Source organism: Phascolarctos cinereus, unplaced genomic scaffold (genome assembly GCF_003287225.1).
Source record: "Phascolarctos cinereus isolate Bilbo 61053 unplaced genomic scaffold, phaCin_HiC Scaffold_1;HRSCAF=81, whole genome shotgun sequence".
In the NCBI taxonomy this organism is placed as follows: domain Eukaryota; kingdom Metazoa; phylum Chordata; class Mammalia; order Diprotodontia; family Phascolarctidae; genus Phascolarctos; species Phascolarctos cinereus.
In genome coordinates this window covers 35,334,993-35,362,321 of record NW_027555514.1, presented here as the reverse complement: position 1 = coordinate 35,362,321, position 27,329 = coordinate 35,334,993, and the positions used below count along the sequence as shown (strand labels likewise).

Here is a 27,329-nt window from a genome sequence, read left to right as displayed (position 1 = left end):
TCTGAAAGGAAGATTATCACATAATAACTTTCTTTCCAAGCTCTTTGCCCTACCATCCCCTTGAGAAAAAGGCAAATGTGAATTACAGATGGTAATATCTATTATTTGTGTGATGAGTAGGGTATTTAATATGGAGGTTTCAGGTACAGTGGAGTCAACAGATGTGGGTCCCATTCCATATTCTTGCCATTTATTCTCTATGTCAAGCTTTTTGTGTGTCATGGACCCTTTTGAAGACTATGGACTCTTTACAATGATGTCTTTAAATGCATAAAATATATAATCTTGCAAAGGAAATCAATTATACTGAAAAATAAATATCCATTTTTTTTAAAAATAAAAATACAGGTTCACAAATCTCAGGTTAAGAATCCCTAAGTCTATGCGATCCTGATCATTTAACTTGAATGGTCTCCAGTTTCCTCATTATAAAATAGATAGAGTATCTGTCCTGCTAAGCTAACAGGCTTTTTTGGAGAAGCAAATGAGTTCATGTATATATGTGAAAGTTCATAAAGAATTATAAGATGCTATACAAATATAATATATTATGCTGATGGTGGTTATGTTTTTTTACCACCTAAAATATTTCTCCTTAAAAAAGCTGGCCTAATGCTCACAGATTCACAGATTCAGAAACGTGTTATTTCCTCCTTGCCCAATTTTCCCATTTAAAGCTCTGTTTCTAATCGTTAGAAAATGTCACAGGGAATTTTCACTGGGGAATGTATGCTAAAGAATAAGGGAATATTTTACCTAAGACAGACAGAGAGAGAGAGAGAGAGAGAGAGAGAAAGAGAGAGAGAGAGAGAGAGAGAGAGAGATGCTGTAAGCATGATTCAATTACTCTAAACAAGGGTACACAGTCACAGAATCAAGTGTGCTTCTCTAATGGAAAAAGGCCAGACCCAAAGGTATGGCTAGACTAACAAAGTAAGATAACTTCAGTATAAAATATTTAAAAAAAACACCAAATATCTTGAAGTATTTTAAGAGGAATCCTAAAATTGAAAAAAAAGTCCTTAAAGCCTAAAAAAAAAAAAGTTTCTTAACAGAATTAATTTCTTAGGCTGATCTTAGTGATGCCCATATTTGTGAAGTTAAAGGTATATATAGGTATGATATGAGGAAAAACATATCAGAGTAATTTATCATTAAGTAATTCCAAATTTAGATCAACTAGAAATTGCAGTTTATCCAGAAATAGCCATGAGCCAAAAATTTACAGGTAAAAATCAACCTTTGCCAGAATATAAATATTTTTTTAACATAGATGATAGTAAGATAGTCATAAGGTATATATACCCCACATGAATGCCTTAATCTACACTTTTTTTTTCTGCCAAAAGTAGAACTCCTTCATTTTCTAAACCTGTTCTATCCAACCTGGAGCATACCATTAATTATAGGTAGTTAGGTGTTACATTGGATAGAGTGTTGGTCTTAAAGTCAAGAAGATAAGAGTTCAAATCCTGCCTCAGACTCTTACTAGCTTCATGACCCTGAGCAAATCACTTAACCTCTTCCCTCAGCCTCAGTTTCCTCATCTGTCAAATAGGGATGATAACAGTCCTAACTTTACAGGGTTCTGAGGATTAAGTGAGATCATATATAAAGTGGTCTGCAAACCTTGATGTGCTACATAAATGCTAGCTGCTATTATTGTTACCTTTACTTTTTAGACCTTTAATCTAAAAAACGAGCAAATGAAAACCCAACGAATTCAGCTACTCTGAATAATCAAATAATAAGTACGATGTACTGAGCACTGTACTAGTCACTGGGGTTACAAAAATTAATCGGTCTCTGGATACAATCATGCTTGTTAGATCCCATGTCCTATCCTAAACCACCTCTGCATAGTAACATTAATCGGCAGACAATAATTCCAATTGACCTTTTTCTTCAATCAACTGATATGACAAATGTCGGTTGATATATTGGAAAATGTGACATGCTAATCTCTTAATGGGGCAGCTGGGTGGTGCCATAGTGCACAGAGCAGCAGTCCTGGAGTCAGGAAGATTCATCTTCTTGAGTTCAAATCTGGCCTCAGACACTTACTAGCTGTGTGACCATGGGCAAGTCACTTAACTCAACTTGTTTTTTTCCTCATGTGTAAAATGAACTAGAGAAGGAAATGGAAAATGACTCCAGTATCTTTATCAAGAAAACCCCAAATGAGGTCACAAAGAGTTGGACACAACTGAAACAATTAAAGAAAAACAGTCTCTCAAAAATGAATCCAACTGTTGTAGTGATTTTTAAGTTTTTGAATTACTATTGCCAGTGAGCTTTAATTGTAAAATAGACACCCTGCTCATTCATGAAGAATATATTTAGGACATCTAAGTGAGGAATCTCTGAATATTAGTTGTGCACTTTCAGGGATAAAAGGTGCCAGAAATGCAGACTACTCTGAGATGATTAGAAGGACCAGAAGAGTCTTTAGAGTGGAGCTACTCAATTAGCCTGATCTCTTTTTCCTTCTCCCATGACACTTTTCACCTCTTCCCAGAGGTAAATTGGTCCAGGGCATTGTATGCATCTCCTTCTTCCTCTCCCTCTTCCTCTCAGCCTTTCTCTTTCTCATTCTCATTCTCATTCTCTCTCTCTCTCTCTCTCTCTCTCTCTCTCTCTCTCTCTCTCTCTCTCTCTCTCTCTCTTTCTCTTTCTCTCCTCCCTCAACCCCCACTTTCCCTCCTTCCCTTTCCCTCTTCCTCTCCTCCCCCCTCCCCACTCTCTCTTCCCCACTTCCCAACCCCCACTTTCCTGAGAGCTCTGTATCCTAGTGAGATTACTGCACTGTGTGACAGTGAGGCTGGACTGAGTCCAAGAACTGGGAGGAACAGATTAGGGGTATCTGCTCCTAACCCTTCCTGCCACAGATAGATGCTAATGCCACAAATACTAGAAACCATGAATCATGAATCCACCTAGGTTTGTCATATATCTTAAAATGTTACACAGGTGAAATCTTGTCAAAAATCATTTTTGTTAAAATGAGCATTTCAAGATTAGCATGAAGATTCACCAATCAGCCAGATGCCTTCTGGAATTTCTACAAAAATTAAATTTAATTCCAACAAAATAAAGGACATCTCTTACTAATTTTGGGGGGTAGAATGTCACCTATGCCATTTATTTGATCACTATGTACTATTTAGCAAGCTACAAAGCTTGGTAAAGGTTTTTTTTTGGTTTTTAAAAATTGCTATTTTAAGCTTTGCAGCAGTATAAGATACAGATAGTCAGCCCTCCAAATTACTTCTAGTCCCATTGATTTGTGACATGCCATATGGCGCTTATATTGAAGACATCCTGATTACCATATCAGAATTCCTATACTCAAATTAAAGGTCAGAGTGATTTTTATCATCTAAGATCATGAGGAATGTGAGAGCTCCTCAGCCTATCTTCTACTACTTCAAGGCCTGGCATCCAAGCTACCAAACCATTTAGGAAGTATTTAAAAGAAAAGCTAGTGACTTAAAATGCCTGTTCCCTCTTGGTGGAGCCATTTTGCATGAAGGTAATTCTCAGCTACATCAATATCTATACATGACAAGTATCAATGTTTAACTTTTATAATGACATAGCATAGGACCAAAGGTAAAAATAAGGAAAGATAATGCTGAAAGCATGCCATGTTAAGTCTCCTTTTCATAATCAAAGTCCTTTGTCTAAAAAGAACCCAAGTCAATGGAGCTTACACATGGAGACAATTTCCTGAACACTTCTGTCAATGCAACCTAAGGCTGCAGGAAGCCTTTGCTTTGTAACCATGCTACAGACTGGGTAAGCCCCACCTTTTCAAACATTAAAATCAATGTAACACTTCAACATACAAAGCACCTCCTATAGTACTACTAATGTGCTCGTGCTGGACATACACCTTAAGTCTCAGAGCTCTCGAGGGGTTTGCTGTGGAATAAAATTAGATTTCAACATCTGCCACCATCACGAAAAAATTCCATTTCTGGCTCCCATATGAAAACACTGTAACCAATGAATGGTAACTGAACCATGATACCTTAATGGTTATTACCCACATCAACTATTTTTTTTAAACAGTAAAATTAGGGGATTCTGCTTTCATAATTATTTGAATGTGTTATCTTACTAAACGTTTGACAGAATCCCAATATGATTTAATTGGAAAAAAACTGCTGTTCATTTTAATATTCAGAGTATAAAAATATTCATTTGTAGTTATTCCCACTATGTTTAGATCTCACCTTTTTTTCTGTGCTTAAACATAGGTAACTTACATTCCTGAAATAAGTATGAAAATCTAATCTTACTCCAGATTTACTCAGAAATTTCTATTAAATCAAATCCCATGTGTATCCCTCAAGAAGACACAATAATAGAGTAATTCTATAATAACAAACCCTACTAAATGTATTCCAATATAATCCTGTGGGACCTTGGGCCAAGTGATTTATCTTTTCTGGGCCTCAGTTTCCCCATTTGCAAAGTGAGACAGGTTGGATTGGATGATGTCTGAAGTCTCTTTCAGCTCTAGATAAATTTGAGCAAAGACTACAAGCACATTTATGATTTGTATAAGTACAAATCCTATTTTTGCAATTTAGTAGGTATTTAAAAATTATGCCAGCGCAGTTTAATGTACCTGCCAAAGTCTTCTAAAATTCTCGAAAATTCAAACTTTAGCGGCAACAAAAGGCTTTTTGATGACATATAAATTAGCAAAACCATCCTTGTCTGTGAATAGGCTATTTTTCCTCTTCCAAATCATATATACAAAGAATTGGGTTCTAAGCCTTGATTCTAGAAGGGCTGAGGGCCTGGGTCATCCAAGAAAGAAAGACTACCTCCCAACTCCCCTCAGTCTATTCCTGAGCAGCCCAATATGATCAATTTCCCTTTACCTGTGGCATGGTTAGAGGGCTTATGGTGCTCCTCTCTAGCTATTGAGTACCCCGTGAAATTTAAATGATTAACTCAAAAGATGAAGATACGAGGGCAACCCCTCAGCCACAACAGTCAGATGCTACGGGACAGAATGAAGGGAATAAATCGCCCTTCACTTCACTTTCATGCCCAATCCTCTCTCCAAAGGCTGGTCCAAATCTAGCCTACTCTTAGAGTTTAGCTCAAAACCATAAAAAGCTATCTGTCTCTTCCAAATCATTATTATCATTTTTTTAAGCATAGAAATTGCTGACCACGGGTAAGGCTAGACTGCTCTGTAGTTAGTTTTTCCCTGATCTTCAACATGTTAAAACAGAACTTGAGTAAATAACCATGTTTTTATTCTTCTCCTGGACTGCTACTCTCCCTATGTTGGCAGAATTTGACGCTTTGTAATAATGTTGGTTATTCATAATGTCATAAAGAAGAGAAAGAAAAGACAGTTTTGGGAGAGTCAGAGAGAAGAACAAAAGGCTGGGGGGGGCAGCAGTGATAGAACCATCTTGGGGACCATTCATCATGGGGAATCTAAACTGATTGGTCATTTTCTTCCCTGCTTATATTTTGTGAAGTCCTCTGGACCAGTGAGATTTACCTCAACCTGATAGAAAGAAATCAGTTGGGCAGAATGCTTAGAAACTGATCTTTTCTTCCACACTGGGAAAATGGTCTGCCCTTAGCACAGACCCTAAGAAAAAGGCTGTTTAAGAAGTCCAGGAATATCCATCCCTTATGTGACTACGGTAGGCACAGTCTGGGTCCTGAAGAAGAGAAGGCTAGCTTACATTGAATAAAGAGAATCCAAGGTTGCTGCTACGAGCTCCACCACAGGACACGATACAGATATAAATGGACTTGTGGGATCAGTTGAGGCAAACATGAGATGACACAGAGTTATGTACAACTGTGTGAGCTCAACATTTTATTTAAAAAAAAAGTAACTGTTTTTATATCAAGGCTAAATTCCATAATTTAATTTTAAAAAACAGTAGCTTGACTGTTTGTGATGTTTTGGGAGATACCTCTGCCCTCTGAGAAAAAAGGCCTAAAACCTTTGAACCTTAGTTTTTGAGGATCCGGGTTAAACCCCAAAGAAGGCATGTCAACAAGGGAGAAAATAACAAACTATACTTGAGCGTAAGCTCCTCCTCTCTACTAAATGAAATATCCAGAGTGAGAACAGTGGCGGGGCTAGGCCAGGGGCTGAAGTGAGAACAGGACATTTGCCGTTAATGTACAGTCTTGCCATGTAAATAAAGACATCTGAAGAAGCATACAGGTTTGAAGCTGCTCGAACATTCTATCCTAATTAGAAACATTTCAAGAGCCCTGTAATTTCCAATCAAAATTACAGTAATTTCCGATATACAAGCCATGATTCATGACAGAATTCTACATTCCATGAGAGATTACAGTGGCCTGATGTATGACACGCTGAGTACAGCACTAACATAAACAATTCAGTTTAATGTTTAAACACTACTTGCTGTTTAGAATCCCACAATAAAAGAAACATATTATTGTAGAAATTATCACGTTGACAGTGATTGAAGGGTAGGCAGGCATGTGGCCTATAAAGCTATAATTTTTACAGTCCACAGCCTGAGCTTAATCATTTTTATATAACATTTCCAAAATCTCCCTTAAGTATTCCTTACAGCCTATAACTTAAAAAAGAGCAACCGAATCCTAAACTGAAGCTTACGTTAAGTTCCACAAGTGATGTTGCAGCCATAAAATGTTTTTAAATGCTAAAAATGCGTATTATAACGTCGCAGACCAAATACATGATTGTATGTTTTACCAGAAATGGACAGCTAAGTGATTCTCAATAAAATCACTTGGGAGAACTGTTAAGAATACCAGTTTTCTAACTCTGGGGGAGGTTACTTGCAGACAGGGCTCATTCGTACACTAGTCGACAAGCTCACTGGGGTGCAGGGGCTAGGCAGCTTGTGATCAGTGAGGCTCCAGAACCCAGGACAGGGACTTACACAAAGCAGGAACCTAGTAGATGCTTGGTCAACTGCATTAGGCATGGTAGAAGTCAGCAGTTTGTAAAACCTGATATTAAAGCCCAGAATGACCATAACACCTTTCATAGAAATGTTTTCCAATGTTTATGTTGAAAAGAGAAAATAATTCTGTATTCTGTTCAGTCTCTTAGCTCCTCTCTTAATTGTGTTGTGAGCACATGCGTATACAGTTTGATTTTGCTCACAAAGATTATTTTACTTGTGATGAAAATAAAGTGACAAATCTGTAGCAATACTACTTAGAATATCTTTTCACTTTCTATTTCTCATGAGATGAATAGACTGCATAATTTTTACTTTTCTGCCTTTATATTCTCAATTTTCATAAATTTATAATACATTGTACATTGTAATTAAAACACTTCATACATCTATACTATTTGGAAGATTTTTACATAAAAGGAAAATATGCAATATGTCAATATACATGAAAATTTATTGGAAGTTAAAGAATTCAGCTTTCCTTATAACAGTAGAAGTTAGCGAGGAGAGGTTATAGTTAGAACAAAAGAATCAGAATTATTATTTTAAATATTTATATGAGGGAAGCCAAGGTGGTTAGAATATTTAAGCAACAGTAATAATTCAGGGCTTCCCCTACCCACATAATATGCTGCTCTGTGACAATACCCAAAATTTCCAGTTCTCCTATACTTGTAAATAGGATCCAGTGGTGAATTTTAAAAATGTTTTATTCATCATGACCAAGTAGGATTTGTAAATGTAATGTTCTCTCTCCCTAAACTACCTTGTATTAATTATATATAATGTGTGTGTGCATGTGTATTATATACATATATACACATATAAAATATATATACATATGTATATGTGTGTGTATGTATATACGTATACACACACATATGCTGTCTCCTCCACTAGAATGGAAACTCCCTGAGGTCAGGGACTATTTCATTTTTGTCTCTATATCCCCTAACACAGTTCCTAGAATCAAGTAGGAGCTTAACAAATACTTGTTGTTTGATTGATTGATTGATTTTTTTCAGACTGTCCCCTACTCTATTCCCACGGTCCAGCTAGTCTATTCTGAACCTTCTTTTCCCTCTATACTCTTTGCCCTGAAGTCTCACCCACTCTGCAATGATTGCCTCTAGGCAGATGATGCTTAGATATTTATTTCCATCTTTATTTCCATGTTTTAATCTCTCTGTTCAGCTACAGTGCTGCATTTCCATCTGCAACCTGGATCTCTTGCCAGCAACCAAATTCTACATGTACAAAATTGAATATATCCCCTACCAAAACCTGCCCATGCTCTGGACATCCCCATTTCTGTTGAGAGTACCAACATCTTCCCAGTCAGAACAACACCTCTAACTCATCTTTGACTTTTTCCTCTTCCTCCTTTCACACCCAATCAGTGGTCAACTTCTGTCAATTCTACTTCCTCTAACCCTAATCAATTCTTTCACAAAGCCACCAAATTGATCTTTTAAATATTCAAATCTACATTTCTTCCCCACTCCAAAGGCTTTAGTAGATCCTTACTGCTTATAGAGGAAACTACGAACTCCTTAAGGCAACATTTAAGGTCCATCACAATCTGACTGCAACATCTACAGTTGTATTTCGCATTCTTTGCTGCCTCTTCCTCCACTACCATGTTCCAGTCAAATTAGACCCAGTAGTTATTCTCCCATTTTGTCCAGCTCCTGTCTTCCTCAGCTTGTTTCTGCTGGGCATCCCTCACACCCGGAACACAATCTAGCCATGTTTTCTCTTGTTAAACCCATCTTTTCATTGAAGAAACAGTTCAGGTATAACCCTTTCAAAGCCTTCCCTACTGCCATCTGAAAGCAATGTCTTATTTACTCTCATCACGCTCTACCTAATATTGGATGTACTTGAGTACATATTCTATCCCCCTCTATTATATTAAACAAGGATTAGGGTAATTTTTCAGCTTTGTATCCCTAAGCACCCAGATACTCTGAATAAATGTGTAGTGAATTCAATTAATACCCCACAAAAAATTATGCTCTCAACTAAAGTATACTGTTGACCCAAGGCATGACTCAAGAGCATAGAGAAAAGAGGTGATGATGTATTGACAACCCTACTGGCATCATTTATTTAAAACCAAACCAAACAAAAAACCCAACCCAAACTTGTTGATTCCTGGTTTCGGGTTAGGCTCTTACCTGGCTTTTGGTTGCTGCAACCTTTGCAAAGAGTGCTTGGGACACCTTTGCTCGCTTCATTTCCTGCTGAATCTCATCGTAAATGGAAGCATTAATGTTCATGGCATTGTTCTCTGGCTTCCCATTCCGTTCTGTGGCAATTGTTGCTGTTTTTACCTATGACATATTTTAAATATGACTGTCATTCTTTGGCAGTGAACAGAGAGACGTTGCATTGTTCAGAAGATTTGCAAATACTGTCTCCAAACTGGATGATGCTGTACTTTTACAATAGACTTTTCTACAATTTGGTCATCTACCATTATGTCCTGCCCAGAGATCAAGCTGCCTGAGCTAAAGAAGTCATATTGTCACAGGTGACTGCATTTGTAATAGGAGAGTCTTTGCCAACTTACAACTAGGAATTACAGTGTCATAAAGTGAGTTTTCTGGAAAACAGACAATAGCTCCAAAGACTTGAAAACCCTAAAAGAATTATTCCCCAATTATCTTAAACTGCAATTCTAACCTAAAAAAAACAATTAAAATCATAATGTAGAGTGATATTTCTTCATTGGTGCCCAATGCCTAATACAGATAATTATATCACTGATAGGTATTACATATTCGTGGCCTTTTAAATATTAGGCTTCGCTTTTATGCTTTTCCCTCTTACCTGTTTCATTTTAAAAATCTTCCATAACAAAGCAATTTACAGTACTGCATATTTAAATCTTCTATCCATCCATGAAACAGGTATAGTGCCTTTCCTAATTATCATAAAGGCTTGTTCTACTTTATACGTGTATGTCCAAGCTGTTCTGTAATTATTCCATCTTTTTCTGGCAACCACATATGTAGTTTTTCCTTCTGACTTGTGTCCCCACACTATCAAGGACTATTTCCCTCTATCTAAAAAGAACATTATTGTACATTACTCAAAATGCACAATGGTTCAATAAGATTTTTTAATAATATGTGACCTTGAAGTGAAGCATCAGCATTGAGGTGTATCAATGAATATGAAAATGCCAAATTGATAATTTCAGGCAGTGTCATAGATCTTGGGCAAAAGCCAAACTCAACTTTAAAAGCTTACTGATGTTACCATTGTTTTTTTTAAGTTCAAATAAGTAGATGTTCTGCTACATTTAAGTTTTTTTTTAATGTGGGTTGATATTAATTAACTTGAGAACCTTCATGAAATATACATAGAAATGAAAAGATTTTCTTCACTGTGAAATTAAATGTTAGCTGGTTTAGAAGGGAAATCTTATCACAAATGTACTTCTCCAACTACAAGAATTTCTTAAGGACCTAATTTTGTATGGGACTGTACAGAGACCTAGATCCTTTCTATTAGTAACTTTAAAAAAATCTCATTAGCTAATATATAACAGAAATAGGACAAAATCAATTTAGTTTTAGGATGAACTAATGACCTCTGAATTTCTAAAGATATGTTTCCCCCTTCTAATGTTACACAATTTGTCCAATGCAAAAAATTCATTTCCATGTCCCACAAAGTGCTAGGCATAAAAGAGTGGTTTTAAACAAGGGAAATTATTTTTTTCTCCCATAAATACTAAATTTTTTAAACATTTGCTTCAACAATTTATATTCCTAATTTTTATAAAACTGTTCTTGGACTGTGAGGCAATTATTATACTGGCTGAATTTTTAAATTGCTTTTTGAAAACAGAGAAGCTGTTGATAAGTAAAAGAGAAACAAATGCACTATGTGGAAAGTAAGACACCCTGGACCTTCATTTCCCTTCACCACTAGTAGCCAGATGACCTTGGGAAACTCAACCCCTCTGACCTTCGGTGGCCTCACCTGTGAAATGTTGTTGTCAAGCTCCTAAGGTCAGGGGCTAGGCCAGAAAATACCTTAAGGGAGATCCCTTCCAGCTCTGGAACTAATGATCCAAGTTATCTAATGACCCTTTCATAGGTGTAGTGACATAAAAGGTCCCGGTGAAGTAATTTGGGAAATGAAATTGAAGAGTCCCCAAAGGGCTAACACATTTCTAGAAAGTGCCCACACCAATGTGGTTTAAGATTTGCAATTTATCTATGAGATGGTCCTGCTTTGAGGCAAAAGAATACACATGTCATAGTGATACTTTCATTCACTATTTTTTCCCTTCACTGCTTAAGTGATAAAGAAAAATAATTTCAACATTACATTGAAAACCCTTTGTTATGGAAATCCTGCAGGGGGTATATGTTCCAAAAAACATTGGAGGCAAAGAGTACAGCTAGAGCAATCTACTTAACAAAATGTAAAGTGTAAACTAAAAACATAGCTCTGGGTAATTCTCAACAACAACTCTTTTCACTCCTTTGCAAAATGCACATGCTTGCTTTAGAGTTTAGCATATGGTATCCGGACTCCATTCATCTCTTTCAGTCCTCCCATTTGTTTTCTGGGTTCTGTCCAGCACAATCTCTCTTGAAAGATCACAACTTTAACTAAAAAAGCACAACTTATAAAATCATATAAATAATCCACTCAAAAGCTTAATATCATCATATATCACAGCTGTGGCTATTTTCGGGTGGAAACCAAGATCTTGACAAGCTGCTTTCTGGGTTTTTTTTTTCCCCTAAAAACAAAGAATGTAAAAAGAACTGCAGTGTTTACAAAGGCAAGGAGAGTAAACTTTCCTTAGTCATTTAAAAAATATTTAGAAAAAACTTATCCTTCCCAGCTTATCTGCTCAGATGCATATCTCATCGTAGAAGATTGATTATGGTTAGGAGAATTTATGGAAACAGTTTTTCAAAACAAGACACATGCTATTGCTTAAGGGGTAACCAAGTTGAACAGGTTTTCACAACCAGGGAAGCTCACATTTTTTCCCCCAGGGAAAAACCGAAATAAAATTTTTTTTTTATCTCACACACTCTACCAAATCCTGTTTTAGCTTAAAACAACAACAATAACAACAACAACAAAGACAAAAACAAACCCACATCCTTCTTTAATCCAGGTTTAGCTTTTAATATTATGTCCTAAATTAAAATTCATAAAGTAGCTCATTCCAGGCGAAACCCCTTTTCAGCTCTAGTCGGCAAACATCACAGGCAGTATAATAAATGCAGTTGCTTTCAGAATAGCTTTTATCAAGGCAAGATTTGCTACACACTCCATGAGTACAGAGCTGCCCAGAAGTACTGTTAGATTTATGTGTTGGAGTGTTCATTAGCTCTTCTCCCCTGTGGGAATGGGCGACACCATTGGGTGTATTCGTCATCATTTATCATTAAGGCAAAACTTTTCAGTTTTAAAAATCATTTCCTGATTATTTATGATTTATAGGAGGCACAAGACACTATTAGATTATCTGAATTTGTAGCATTTTCTATAATCTGTGTTCAGCATTCTGTTGTTCAGTTGTTTCACTCATGTTTGACTCTCTGTGACCCCATTTGGGGTTTTCTTGGCAAAGATACTGAAGTGGTTTGCCATTTCCTTCTCCAGCTCATTTTACAGGTGAGAAAACTGAGGCAAAGAGGGTTAAGTGACTTGCCTAGAGTCACATAGCTGGTGCCTGAGGCCAAATTTGAACTCAGGTCTTCCCGACTCCAGACTTGGCACTCTACTGCACCACCTAGTCGCCCTCCAAGTGTTCAGCACAGGATGTATGACAGTTCCAAGGTTCAGGGGTTTATATAGAAAAGTTCTTGTGAAGACAAATTGGGAACAATTTGGGAAAACTATTCTGATCCATGCCTTAACAACTTAGTATGATTAATTCAAGCATCAGTTTTGCATATGTGATTTTAAGAAAGGAAACTAAAAATATAAAAGTTATCTTAGCAATATTACCTAAAAATGCAAGATTTAATTTTGAAGTATTTTTTATTTGTCCCTGAAAAATACCATCACTGTTATGAGTAATGATTGTTTAATATTTGGGTTCGTGTGTTTTGAGGATCTTTATTTAAAGTAATAAGGTTAATTTTGTATAAAATTTGCATATTTATTCTCTAACTTCTTAAGAAGAAAATCAAGAGAAAAGTTTTTTTTTAATGTCACAAGTCATTTGGAAGCTCCCTATAATATGATCTATGGCATCTCTGCCATGGGTTATATGTGTTAATGTAGCCATTTCAGAATGAGACGATCCTAATATATCTTCCTTGTATCGGGATCTCAGGCACAATGGATTCTGCAAACAAGTGGGGTGGGTTAGAAGGGGTCAGCAGAATACTTCTATGAACTTTATACTGACGTAGATTTTTCACATATAATTAAAATATTTCCTAAAGCGCTGTTCTTCTAAAACACATAATACACATAATCAATATTTAAGTTTAATAAACATATGCTTTAAAAGACTTTTTTAAAAAATTCTTATAATTTTTCTTAAAAGTAGCTATTGATTTTTCTCTAAAATTCTAACTGATTAAAGAATGAATTAAAATTGTTTAGGCTCAGAAATTTTCACCCTAAAACTGATCTGAGCTTTTTTCCCTCTTAAAAGAGAGGCGGGGAGGGGACAGGGACACAGAATATAAATGGCTAATTTTGCATAAACTGCCACACACTTGTGGGAGGGATGGGATAACTAGCATTGACGTAATGCTTTAGGGCTGGCAAAGATCTTCACAAATATCATATCATTTAATCCTCACAACAACCTTGGGAGACAGATTCTATTATTATCTACCCGTTACAGATGAGAAAATTGAGGCAGACAGAGGTCAAATGACTTGTTTAGGGTCACACAGCTAGTAAGTGTCTGAGGCCAGATGTGAACTCAGGTCTTCCTGTCTCCAAGTCAAGCACTCACTCTATCCAATGTACTACCTCTGGTTTCATAGTGGATAGGGAGGATATAAGATGATTTCCAAAAAAGGTATCAAAAAAGTATTTTTAAAAATTGGCCTGGAGCAGAGAAACTAATTTTCAATTCAATTCAAATATTTTATGTGCCATGAAAAATGGCATTATTGAAATTTAGCCTAAATTTTATTTAGAACACTTTATAAGATCAACCAGGAAATAACTTTAAATCCAAAAAAGTCTTCATCGATTGGTTGGTTGATTCACTTTTTTTATGGGGTCATAGATATTAGTAGTTATCAAATTCATCTGAGGAGGCAGAGCTGTCCCTAAATTTTTGAATCTAGAACAAGGTTAAATGCATCTTAGGTGCACACTCAAAAAAGTGACCCAATGACATTGACAACTGTAGACTCTAATTTAATCCAGTAAAGCTAGAAGGTATCATGGAGGCCATCTAGTCCAATCCCCTCATTTTACAGATATGGAAACTGAGGCCCAAAGAATTTAAAAGTGAGTTGAATTTACTATATTATCTCAGGAGGTTTTTTGTTTGTTTAGTCCACTCACACAACAGCATAACTTTCCATCTTTCACTGAAAAAGAAGATAATCAGTAGTCTTATTTTTCCCATTCCAAAATGAATATTTCTTTTTTTTTTTTACTACTCTTTTGTGATTTTTGGTGATAAACAAATGTTTTAATACAACCCAGATGAAATCCTTCAAAAGAGCTGTCTTATTTAATAGAGGGAAAGTAAAGCAGATGATGAGAGGTTGAGTCACAACTGTCCAATAATAAGGGAAGGTCAATTAATTAGTTTCTATCCCAACCTCATCCCACTGGACATTAGGGAAATACAATTGTTCTTTTATCAGCCATAACATAAGGAGCCACTCCCTCATTCATAAATTTTTCCAGTTTGGAGAGCTAGGGATATTTTGTTATATTAGAGAATATTCTGATTAAATCTTTTACTGTGCCCCAGGAATGAAGTTAGGGTGAAGGAACTCAGAAGCTGAAAAAAAAAAGAATAAGGAAGGATAACCATTTTATGTATTACAATGTTTTAAATCATATTGTCCTCATTTTACACATGAAGAAACAGTGATTAAACAACCTGGCCAGTCATACAGCTAGTCAATGTACAAGGAAGATTTAAATCTAAGTCTTTTTGAGCCTAAGTCTAGTGATTCATCCACTTGGCCACAACACACCTTTGGACCTACCTGGATAGAAGTAAGTGAACCGAGTAATTCACTTTACTTGGTCACATTCTTGCTCTGGGTCTAGTTTAACTCACATCTTAACCCAGGCTTTCCAAAATAAACTGTTCTTAGAGCATCCTCAGTGAATCTGAGGGCACAAGGAAAATCCTGGGTTCATGTAAAGATGGGATTAATTTATACTCACCCCCACAACCCAAACAGGGATCATTACAGCAGTGTGCTTTGGAGACTGTATTTGGAATATGACTTTAAGAGAAACATCAAGATTTCTCAACAGTGATGAATTCGTGGAGAATGGCCTGAGGCTGGTCTAGGCTGCTCTCAGGGCATCTGCTCTGCTTTTCTCTTGATTTTGTTCCTTTGTGTTTGGTTAGAATTAGACTGACCAGATGCGTGGTAATTTTGTCTGTAAACCAACTATAATTGGCATGTTTTTGATTCACACTTTTTTATTGTGATATGCCATGGGCATATTAAAACTTCTTGTGTGGCTTACTATCACTAATTTTTAAAAGTTGTTACATTTCAACTGCTGCTAATGGTGTTACTCTTGGACTACTCTAGGATATGCATTTAAAAATACAAAACAGATGTTTCAATGCCACTTCACTTAAAAAAAAAATCAAAAGGTTTAAATCAAAGTATTGAATTAAATCCACCCAAGAAATAGTTATTAACCTATAATATTATCTAACATTAAGTTGTGATAAGTGGCTTCCAGGTTGGAAACATTAGAATTTAATAGTCTTTGATTTTTCCTTCTCTCTTTAAATCCCAGCTGCTACCAATTCTTGCCCATTCCACCCTTGATTAACATCTTTTACACTCATAAACTTTTTTTTTCTTCCCACTGGTATCAACCTACTGAAGGTTCTAAATAGGTCTTCCTGCTTCCATTCTCTAGATCCTCTCTGTAATTTACCTACCATATCACTGCTAGATAAAGGTTTCTTATGCATGGTTGTATCATAATGCTCCATGGTACACACCTCGATGGCCCCTATCAGCTACTAAATCAGTCAATAAACATTTCTTAAGCATCTACTAAGTGCCAGGCACTGTGCTAAGCACTGAGGATATAAAAAGAGGCCAAAGACAGTCTCTGCTCTCCAAGAACTACTGTTCAAATTTCTTTGTCCCTTAATCAAGGGTCTCCAACATTATTACACTTAGAAAGTACTTAGCAAGTGTTTCTTAAACTATTTCATTTTTACTTTCCTCCACAGTGGAACAGTGAATATAACACTGGGCCTGTGGTTAGGAAGACCCGAGTTCAAATCCAGTTTCTGACACTTTTTTTAGCTGTATATGATGTTAGACGAGTCACTTAACCTCTTCTGCCTCAGTTTCTTTAACTATAAAATGGAGATAATAATAGTACCCACTTCCTATGGTTGTTGTGAAGATCAAATGAGACAATATGTGTGAAGTTGGCACTTTGCCTGGTAAGCAGTAGGCATTTAATAAATGCTTATTTCCATATTCCATTCCCTTCCAGATACTTTACAGGGTAGCCCAATTAGATGACTTCATTTCTCAAACTTGCTCAGCACTTGTCTGTCTTCAGGCCTCTCTGCTTGAGGGAATCCTTTTTATTTAATGTTATCCCCACCTTCTCATGCTCACTCTTTACAGCCCACACATGAAAATCAGCAATGCGCTTCTCCCTAGACCACACAAAGTGACTTATTATCCACTCCATAATACTTGTCCTGTAATATTTTTACTGATAGTTGTTGGTATTTGGGTCTTACAGTAAGGTACTAGATAGTAAACTCTATGAAGGAATAGGTTCAAGTCTCCTATTTCCACACCCATCATGTGTACCAGTAAAAAAGTGAGGTTCTGAATGCACAAACGGGAGGCATTCCCCTTCTCTAAAAGGGCCCTGTTTCCTCTGGGAATAAATACAGGCTCCTCCTTCATGCTCTAGCTCCGACCTACCTTTCTTGACTTCTATTTTTGTCCCCTTGACACATTCTGCATTCGGTCCAACTGACCCCAGGCTTCCTATTCCTCACACATAAAATCCCATCTCCCTAAATTGACACAGGATGCTTGCCAGGTTGGCTGGCCCTCCTCCCTCACCTCTGCCCCAGAATCCTGAGTTTCCTCCCAAGTCCAGTGCCACCTCTTATGGGAGGTTGTTCCTGATTCAACCCGGATTGCCTCCTCTCAAACGTGGCTTGCACTTCCTTAGGAAGTGTTTCACATTTTCATATGGTTTGTGTGTTGTTTTCCCTGAGAAGCTATAGCTTTTTTGAGGCTAGGGATGGTTTCATTCTTACTTTTATATCTTTAACACACAACACAGTGTCTAGTACATAGTAGGCACTTCATAAATGCATTGTATTTCTTCCCAGCATCCAGAATCAGGCTCTGCACAAAGTAGGCACTAAATATATAAGCTTCTGCTCCATAAAGGAACCTTAGATGAAGTAGGAAGACAATTGAAGGAGAGAGAGAATGACACATATACTACCAGAATCATCTTACTGACTCTACTGGATGGATAAGTATTGGGCTTTGATAAGCCATTTTAATTTTAAATTAACTTCACTGGGTAGTTCTGTATTACTTATACATTGTATTGATGCAAATGTTTGCATTGTTGGCCAGGTCTAAATAGCTTGAGTGGCCTGATTAACTGATTAATTCAGGAAACAGAGAGGGGGCACATAAATAATTCAGAACCAAAGAAATTATCTCTGTGGGCTATCCCAATTTATCAAAGAACAACAGTTTGCAAAATGAAAGACTACTACCCAATAGTAACTTACAATAAGAGTAAACTGTAATATAGAAGTTACATGCAACAATGAGTCTGCAGTAGTTTGGCAAATACGCCTTGTTGGAGGAGACTGTTTTACTTCATATTAGGACGCAGAAAAGTCCTAAGGCACTAAAAAATCCGAACATAAGAAGCTGTACTTAAGTAAAAGCAAGCCTGGTGATGAATATCTGAACAAAGCAGCTCCAGACTCAAGTCATTACTCTGAAGGAACCTGGGTTCCTTCTGTAGTGCTGTAGCTTAAGAAGTGTGCCAAAGAACCTACTGCAGTATCTGTTTTAACAGTGAATTACCAGTGACTGAACTGAGGTTAATAACTCCATCAACAGGCTTCCATAGGGTTAACCCCACACAACAAACGCACAGTCTAGTGGGACAAGGTGCATCGTGCATTTAGTAAGGGCCTTTTCTTTGGCCAGGCAGTGAGCCCAGCTCTGAGGCTGTGAAGACAAGAACTCAGTGGTCCTTGGCTTTCAGTGGCTTCTCTTCTACTGGGGAGAAACAACATGAGAATGCAGGCGAGTTAAAAACAAATGTCTGTTTCCAGGGGCTGGGGGGGACTGACACTTACATCAGCTTAGGATTCATGTAGGATGGTGACCTTGAGCTGAGCCTTGAAGGAAGTCACTCTTTCAAAATGAATACAGGCAAAGCAAGTTTCATGTTACTAAGAGTTCCACAAAAACATTTTTTTTAATGAAAAGACAAAACAGAGAGTATAGAATCCCATGGGACCTATGTTAGAAAGGGATTATCAGACAAATGATGCTAACCCAGTGCATTTATACTTTATGGTGCTGTTTGGTTATAATGCATTAAGAATATCATTGTTCATAATATTTCAGGGCACTCATACAGAATATAGCTAGGGATGAATAGTCTCTTTACCTTGAAAAGTAGTTTCTAGTGGATTTTACATTCTAAACTCAAATAGGGATAAGAATAATAGACCACTGACTAGCACAATCCACAAAAAGTAGGCTTTTGTTTTACTATATTATAGTGACCACCTTGTTTCCTAAGACATTTCTCTCTGTTACTTCCCAATTTTACCTTCATTAGAATAAGTATATATCCTTCCAAGGTGACTACTTTGAAGACAAGAACACTCATTTAGATGCATAAGCTATAGTAAGCTTGTTTTAAAAATACACACAACAACAAACCCCAATCACTTTCATTACAGTATAGTCATACTCCATATGCTAATCATGTCTAGCAATGAAAGTCTATTGAAAGGTCTCAGACTAGAAGCTAAGTCCACAAGTTTTGCTTTGTTTTGTTTTTAACATAGGTGCAAGAACAGAAAGAATTGAAAATACATCTTTTTCCCTTGGGTGAAAAATTTATACTGTAATATACAATATACCTATTTCTGGGGAAACGGACAAAAATCTTTATAGGTCCCCTTTTAAAGCAGCTTTCAAGGACTGTATGAAACTTAATTATGAAAGATTACAAATGAGATGATTTGTAATTGGAACCAGCTGCAGTGTATATTGGAAAGCATAAATACAAATAGAATTATTTTCTCTTACTACAAATCATAAAACTCTGGACCTGAACTTGAGGGGGAAATTTACCTTTTAAACTATTTTTTTCTTTTATTTAAACAGTCTTCCCTTAACAGTGATGAGAGAAATATCTGATGACTGACTACGTTTTGAATAGAACAGTAAACTACAATTTTTTTTTTAATCTACAGAGAATTCAAAGGTGGATATTCTAGTTTGGAGCTTCTTAACCTTTTTAATGCCATGGACCCCTTTGGCAGGCAGATGAAGCTTCTATGCCTTTCTCAGAATAAAGTTTTTTTTTTAAAATTCACAATGGAAGGAAATGCTCGATTTCAGTTAGAGGCTAGTGAAAATAAAGATGTATTTTTTTTTCTAACCAAGTTCATGCACTGCCAGAAATTTATCCACACACCAGTAGGCTATAGGGATTTCAGAGAACTCCTATGGAAGGTCCATGACTTGTCCAAGGTCATAAGAATGGTAAAAGGCAAAGCCAGGATTTAAATTCAAGTTTTATTTCCCCATCTAAATCCCATACCAGATTCGTTATTTGAGGCCAGTTCCAAATTACACGGTACTCAAGGAAGAGAATTTTGAGGTGGAAACCCTTCTGTGTAAAGGAAAGGAACGAGCCCAATGAAATGCAATGCTCCTATGGGTGAGTGGGGATGCTTCTTTACCTGGGGAGGACGGCTGGGGGGTGTGCTTATCAGAGGTGCTGGACCCATAGCGGAGGCTGCATTCAAACTCCTTTCCCTTTCATCCTGGTAAATTCGATCTCTTTCAGCTTCCGGCAGCTGCAAGAAGTTCTGCATAGCCCGGAGGTTAACCAGCAAAGACTGCGAGGCAGTCTTGGGGTCCTCTTCCTTTCGGAGGATTTCTGAGAGCAAGCCCTGCAGGGGAATGAAGACGAAAGCCTGAGCTTGTGCCTGGGTGTTGGGGAAAGCACACTGTGCCAAGCGATCCCTAAGTATTGCTTTTTCTATTCCACTACGTTTAGAAAATGAACAGTCAGAGGCATTAATTCTGCATAGGAATATATTAGTGACAATTTAGGTGGTGTAGAAGAGAGCCTCAATTGTATTCTTAATTTTATTAAGCATCTGCTTTACATACAACATAAACTGAATCTGCCTAATTGGTCTCCTTCCTTTTAGTGGCTTAACTTGCCATGAAATCTTTCACAGTAAGACAATTGAGAGAAGTGAAGATGAAGTGAAATCCTCAGCTCAGCAACATTAGATTGCATAGTTCTCATGCTGGCTAGACCAAAGCTGCAGAAAAATCGGCGGTTCAATATGGAAAGGGGAAAAAAAAAAGCCATCTTGAGAAAGGAAAGACGGACTTTAAAGGAAAATGCTTCAGAAATTTGATTAAACAAATAAAAAAAAACACTCCCAAGGCACCACTTTAGAAGCATTAAAAATATTGCACATTAGAATATAACCAGCTCAAATTATTTAAAAATAAGTGACACCAATTGGCCTTTCAATTTTATACTGGAGAATTACACTGCAATACTCCAAATACTTTCAAATACTATCCTGCTATACCAGTAATCTAATATGTGTAATGCTGAAATTTTGAACTTCAGAAGACGCAGATGTAATTTGAAATACATAACTGCTTTTCCACATTACAAGGATCCACAGTAGAATGTTAATGAAAAGAACATTTGTCCTTTTATGAAAATAGAATTTAAGATGTTGTATAGAATATCTGCATTTCCTAGATTACTAGCACCTCAAGTAAATCATATTAGTAATTTCTAGGCTAAGAATGGTCATCAGCAATATGAGAAAATTATCACGGCAAAAGAGAGCTTTTATGATTGATTCCCCCATCAAGGAGGTCATTATTATTTTATGACAAATTCTTTTATAGTTTTTGAAGAATGCTTTTAAGAAAGTGAAGATTTCCTTCTAAATGTTTCAGTTAATTTTTTTTAAAAAATTTCTATTTTTCAAGGACTGAACTTCCTTCCCTTTTTCCATCTCCAATCCCTTTGTGTGGAATAATGTCGGGATCACCAGAGCTGAATTTGTTTCTCTGCCAACAAAATGGAGCCAGACATCAGAGATCTGATAGATGAGGAGGGCAAAGTCTGCAAGTGGCCATCGACACTTGATGCCCCTTTCCAAAGCCTTCATAAAAATACTATTGGAGGTGAGGAACAAGAGTCTAAGGCATGGGACAATTTGGTAAAAAAGGAAGTAGTCTTTAAATGTTATGGCATTTTAAAAGCTTATCTGCAAATTCCTTTTTCTTCTTTTTTTTTAATCTGCTAAAGTAGATCACTGTCCAAATAGCTGGGTGCAAACTTGATGAAAACAACACTTTCTTTAAAATTCAAGGTAAGAAGTTTGCATATAATAGGGGATGGCTTCTAAATAAACACGTTCATATTTTGTGCCTATTGCACAAACTATGTCATGAGAACAGCCATAATGACTATTAAGTATGACTTAGTTGTAACTTCAAGAGAAGTGCACAAATTAGATTGAAAAATGAGAACAGAGCTTTGAGGTACTTGTATTAGGCAAAGACTGTTCCTCTACAATGACAAAGCCTGCAGTTAATTCAATTAAAATTCGAACAAAAAGTATCATCAGTCATCCGGATTGTTTATCCATATGACGTCAAATAGTTGGTTCAAGAAAATTTGTGACTGAAATGATTTAGCACGTGATATCATAGTGACATAGCCTAAGAGATTTCTTAAAAAAATAAAAATGAAGATTAGGGAAACATTTCCCTCTTTCTGTCCATGTTTCATTTTGCCCAAATACATATGGACGATTCCATAGATAATCATGAAAAGAAAGCAGGCAATAGAGCGAGAGAGGCTGTAAAATGGCTCCATGTATGAGAGGCACACATGTTAAATGCACATCATCTATATTATATTCTTATTAAGTGAAATGTATGCAGAATACAAAAACAGCGTAAAAAGGGTGACTAGTCAACCCTAATACTGATGGATAGAAAATTCAAAGTTAACACTTCATTGAGACCTTATGAGAGTCTTGGGGAGATTACAGTGTGGTAGACATGACCCAAACGAGCAGGCTATGGGACTGAGTGGTTTGAAAGGAATCAAATAAATATCTTCTAGGCAATTATATGTGGGAAGCTTGATACTGGACTTTAAAAAAAATGAGACTGCTTTTTTTTTTTACGTACAAGGTTGGGGAGAGGTTCTATGTTTCGTTTCTTCCTGCATCTAAGATGAAAAAAGTCCTGGTTTGGATTAAGAAATGAGGCACCATGGCTACTGAATAAAAAAAGCTGTCTCAAAGTTTAAGGAGTTGGTATAAATAAGTTTTATTGCAGGTCTCTCCTATCAATTACTAGCTATACTTAAATATTTTGGAGGAAAAAAAATTATTTCCATTCAACATAATTATCCTAGTGGGTCAAGTGCTTAATTTTTGCCTTAAAAATTCTTGGGGAGAGCTGAATTATTGCCAAAAGCACTAAAGTGACTGTAGGTAGGCCAGTGTAGATAATACCAGATATTTTGAAACCAGTTTACCCATTGCTTTCAATGGGGGGAGTGCCCCCTGGTGGACAATGCATGGGAAAAATAGCTACAAAACATTCTGACCACAGTTTATGAATATGTTAAAAACATGATTAGGCCACTTTGGAAAAATTCTCTCAGAATATAGGTGTCAGGATTTAACTACAGGAAAACACTTGAACAAATAAGTTGTTTTTGTAGGTATGGCCACTGTGTTTTAGTTTGCCATTATAGTTGGGAATACATGGAGACTTGCCAATCTAAGGGGTTACTTCAAAATGTACAATGGTCATTCAGTAACAAAAGCTCCTCAGAGAAGGGCCCAAGATGAACCTGCCTTCCGATGATTTCTGCTTCACGGCTCAATAATGTCATAACACAATCCCAGAGTACCTGCCACTTATTATCTGAGGTGCTGAAATGTCTGGATACAAATTTATTGAACATATTTAACACCCTTATTACTTTGTCCAGTTTTGGGGAAAGGAAACTTGTCCCTAACATCATGCTGAAGTCACAGTCACATCAGTGGTATATGTGCTTGGGTGGCCAGTCCTCAAAACCTCACATCTCACAAAAGTTAAAATGTAGATGCTACAAGATTCTAGCCTACCATGGCAGTAAGACCAGTATCTCATACGCTACATTTGAGACCTTAAAAGGCACATTCCTATTATTCATCAAGGGCAAGGTCCTTACATGGTATCTACATCACCAGTTTTAAACACACACACACACACACACACACACACAATTTTTACCCATCATTAAAAATATATATATATATATATATATATATATATATATATGTATGTATATATACATACACACACTAAAATCAACCCAAATGTTTTTAAAAGGGCAAGAATAAAAACTAAAAGCACAGAAAAACTTAGCTAGTTTGGAACAGCACATCTACTACCAGTTTTACCCATTTCCCTTCTTTAAAGCCCTATTGTGATGCTTCATTCTGATACAGAAATAACCCTGAGTTCTTAAAAGACTTGCTGGCAGAGAATAAGCTCTAAGCCTGTGCACTAGCTGTTTTTCTCATGCCTGGAATGCTTTCCCTTGCAGCATCAGACCCTTAGAATTCCTCTATTCCTGTAGTATTCATATTCAGCTCATGTCTCTTCCTGGTCCTCCTGGTTGCTAGGGCCTGCTTCCCTAAGATTACTTTTCAACTAATATATAGTTCTTGTATGTGTCCTGATATGTAGGTATATGTGCATATATACATAAGTGTATATACATATATATATGTGAATGTGTATTTCCCCTCATTAGAATGAATGTAAGCACCCTGAGGGCAGAGGTTCACTTTAAGTATGGGTCCAGTGATAGATTCTGTTTGTTGTGTGAAGGCTAGTATGAAACAGTTCAAATGGTCACATCGCAAGGATGAGAGACGACAGATGGACAGTCCATTGGTACTCTCAATCAGGAGAAAGGAAGGAAGGCCTCTAGAACATTAGGTGGACCCACTGTCAGGAACGTATGGGAGGGGACAGAAAAGGATTACACTAAGGATAGGCAGGCACAGGCAGCCTGCATTGTTAGGTCTAGTCTAGTGAGTAGAGCACTGGGTCTGGAGTCAGGGAAACCCGAGTCCAAATTTAGCTTCAGATACTCACTAGCTGTATGATCTTGGGCAAGTCAAAAACTTCTGTCTGCCTCAGTTTCCTCATCTGTAAAATGAAGATAATAACAGCACCTACCTACCAGGGTTGTGATGAGAATCAAATGAGATAATGTTTATAAAGTGCTTAGCATAGTGCCTAGCACACAGTAGGTGCCCTATAAATGCTAATTACTGTTATTATTATTTATTATTAGTCATCATCATTATTGAAGGTATAGAAGGTGAAATTATAGAAGCTTGAATTACGAAAGGCCTTTCCCCTTGCTGGAGGTTTTTTAAGTGTTAGTCTATAGATTTTGAAGCCGTTATTATCATAGAGAAGTTTCAAATTAGTTTGCAACTTAGGTTCAACTTAGGTTGGGAAGTGAAAGTTTAAACTTTTTCCAAAGAAAAAATGAATTTACAAAGAGATTCCTAAGCCTGTTTATTTTTATATTCCCAAAGAAGAGTTTGCAAGTCATCACAAGCATAGTTCATTACTAATTGTAAAAAAATGTTCAATAAATATTATCAGTACTTTCCAAAACTAATTAAGAATTCTTTAAAAGAGCAGATAAATGAAAGTGTCTGCCAATTTGAACAAAAACATAGCCTGTCTGGCCTCCACTTTGTCTCCTCTTTGAACATAATCACTGATTCAGATAGATTTTTATCAGCTTCATGGAACTTCAAAGCATGTACAAAGAAAATATGATTTGACAAAACCTCCCCCAAATATGTAAAGCACCTCTGAATGCCCCATTTGCAGTGAATTTTAAATCACATGTCCAGGTGAAAGAAGATTTTCTAACTCCACCCACTCACCTGGACCTTTGCCAAGTGAGTTATAAGCAGCCACATTCATCTATGTCGTTTAGCAGCAAAGGGAGAGCTGTCATAGTGGTGGAATAGCACCTTTTTACCTTTGATTCAATAGCGATATGGATAGTGCTTTTTCTTAAATTACACTGCAAAGAATTATATGAACATAGTGGCAATTTCTGTTATACTTAAGCAGGCAAATTTCTCTCCACCAGATAATTTACAGAACTCAAATTCAATAAAACATTGCATGATGGTCCATTACTGTTATCAGTTTTGAATAATCCATCTTCATTCTTCATTTTACTGGAAAATAAAGTGTGCCAAAGACAAAAGGAAAAGAAAAAAAAAAGGAAAAGGCCTGAGGATGGGATCCAAGTAAACTCTGGGTTTTATTATAAAAATCTCACTGCTACATAGATATGTCATACATGTATGATACATGTGACACATATAAAAGCTGAATGCTCTATGCTTAAATAGCAACTTTCCAGGAGTATATCAAAGCTGGGAAGTGTTTATTTCGAAGCTTTAGAAAAATTTAAAAAAATATTTTGGCCTCTACTAAAGCCTCATGAAACAGGCACAAATAACTGGCCTCTGTTGAGATTCAGTCTCTTCAAGAGTAATTCATGTAAGAACATATTTCCACCAAATGCAAAAAGCATCTAAAAACTTAAGAAATTATTTAAAAAAAACTTGACCACAAATGAATTATATTTGCAGAACAATCTTGAGTAATGGGGGGAGGAGGGATGTTCCTATGATTGTGATGGTCCTGTGAGGCTCATGCTGATGTATTATGATGCATGCAAACGTAGTTAATATGAAATTCCCAGGGCAAATACTCAAATGGCTCTGAGATCAATCTCATCAATTTGGGAGTCTTGTTCAATGGTGCACACTGCAGTCTGTCCATGCCTGCCCATTCTAAACATGATCGTTGTCTGAACACTCCCACGTGCTCCTTACAGTGGGCCAACCTCATGTTCTAGAGGCCTTCCTTCCTTTCTCCTGATTGAGAGTACCAATGGAGTACTCTGTCATCCCTCATCCTTGCCAGATGACCAGGCTGTCTTCTTTTTCTACCAAACATTTCCTTGATGACACATTTTAGTCCATAACTTCTTTGAAGCTTCTCATTGGTTGTGGCCTGTTTACACCTACCAGGTACCTCTCCACTCCCCTCCATGTGATGTTATTAATTTTTAATTTGGGGGAACTATTGTAATACATGCTTGCCCACCATCCAGAAACAACCAGCAATATTCATGTCCAGACCACCATTGTTCCTTACTCTTCTGATTGCTTTCATGACAACAGTGTCTTTGTCTGATTATGTCATAAAGCTTTGCATTTATATGTACATATTTTACACTATTTAAAAAAACTTAAGTTGGAATTGCACATTATAGTAAGTGCACACAAATGTGTGATGTGAGATTTAACTGTGCAGAGCTCCAGATATATACATATGCATTAGCATGTGTATTTTAGTACTCTATGCTAACACCATACACTAACACTCTGCACCTGCTTTTATTGAAATGCATACACTTTGAAATAAACACACTACATGCATTCATATGAATGTATAATCAATAAAATAAATGCAGCTGTGTTTTTTTTAAGTGTGACCACCCAAAATACATGCATGCTTGCGTGTGCAAAAACTATGTCTCAGAAACTGCATACTTAAATAGAAGGACATGGTAAAATACACCCAAGCAAATGATTTACAACGAACAGTTTCAAACACAGTCAAAGAACAATTTCTTACTGAGAACTATCCCTGTGCCAGCAATGAAGATGTTAACTGAAACACTTTTCATGTCATTCCAGAATAAAATAAATAGTTCTTTATAAAACGGGTTAGACATTAAGTTGGTTTTTATTAAAGTGCTTTGCATCTAGCT

At 36.7% G+C, this 27,329-nt stretch overlaps 1 protein-coding gene across 1 annotated transcript in view; it reads right to left on the bottom strand.

The window, feature by feature from the left end:
* SATB1 (SATB homeobox 1) overlaps window positions 1-27,329 on the bottom strand; it is a 94,770-nt gene that overhangs the window by 29,508 nt on the left and 37,933 nt on the right. Inside the window, 2 exon segments of the mRNA XM_078151422.1 lie at window positions 9,137-9,292; window positions 20,128-20,340. Of these exon segments, the coding sequence (XP_078007548.1) occupies window positions 9,137-9,292; window positions 20,128-20,340 (369 nt within the window).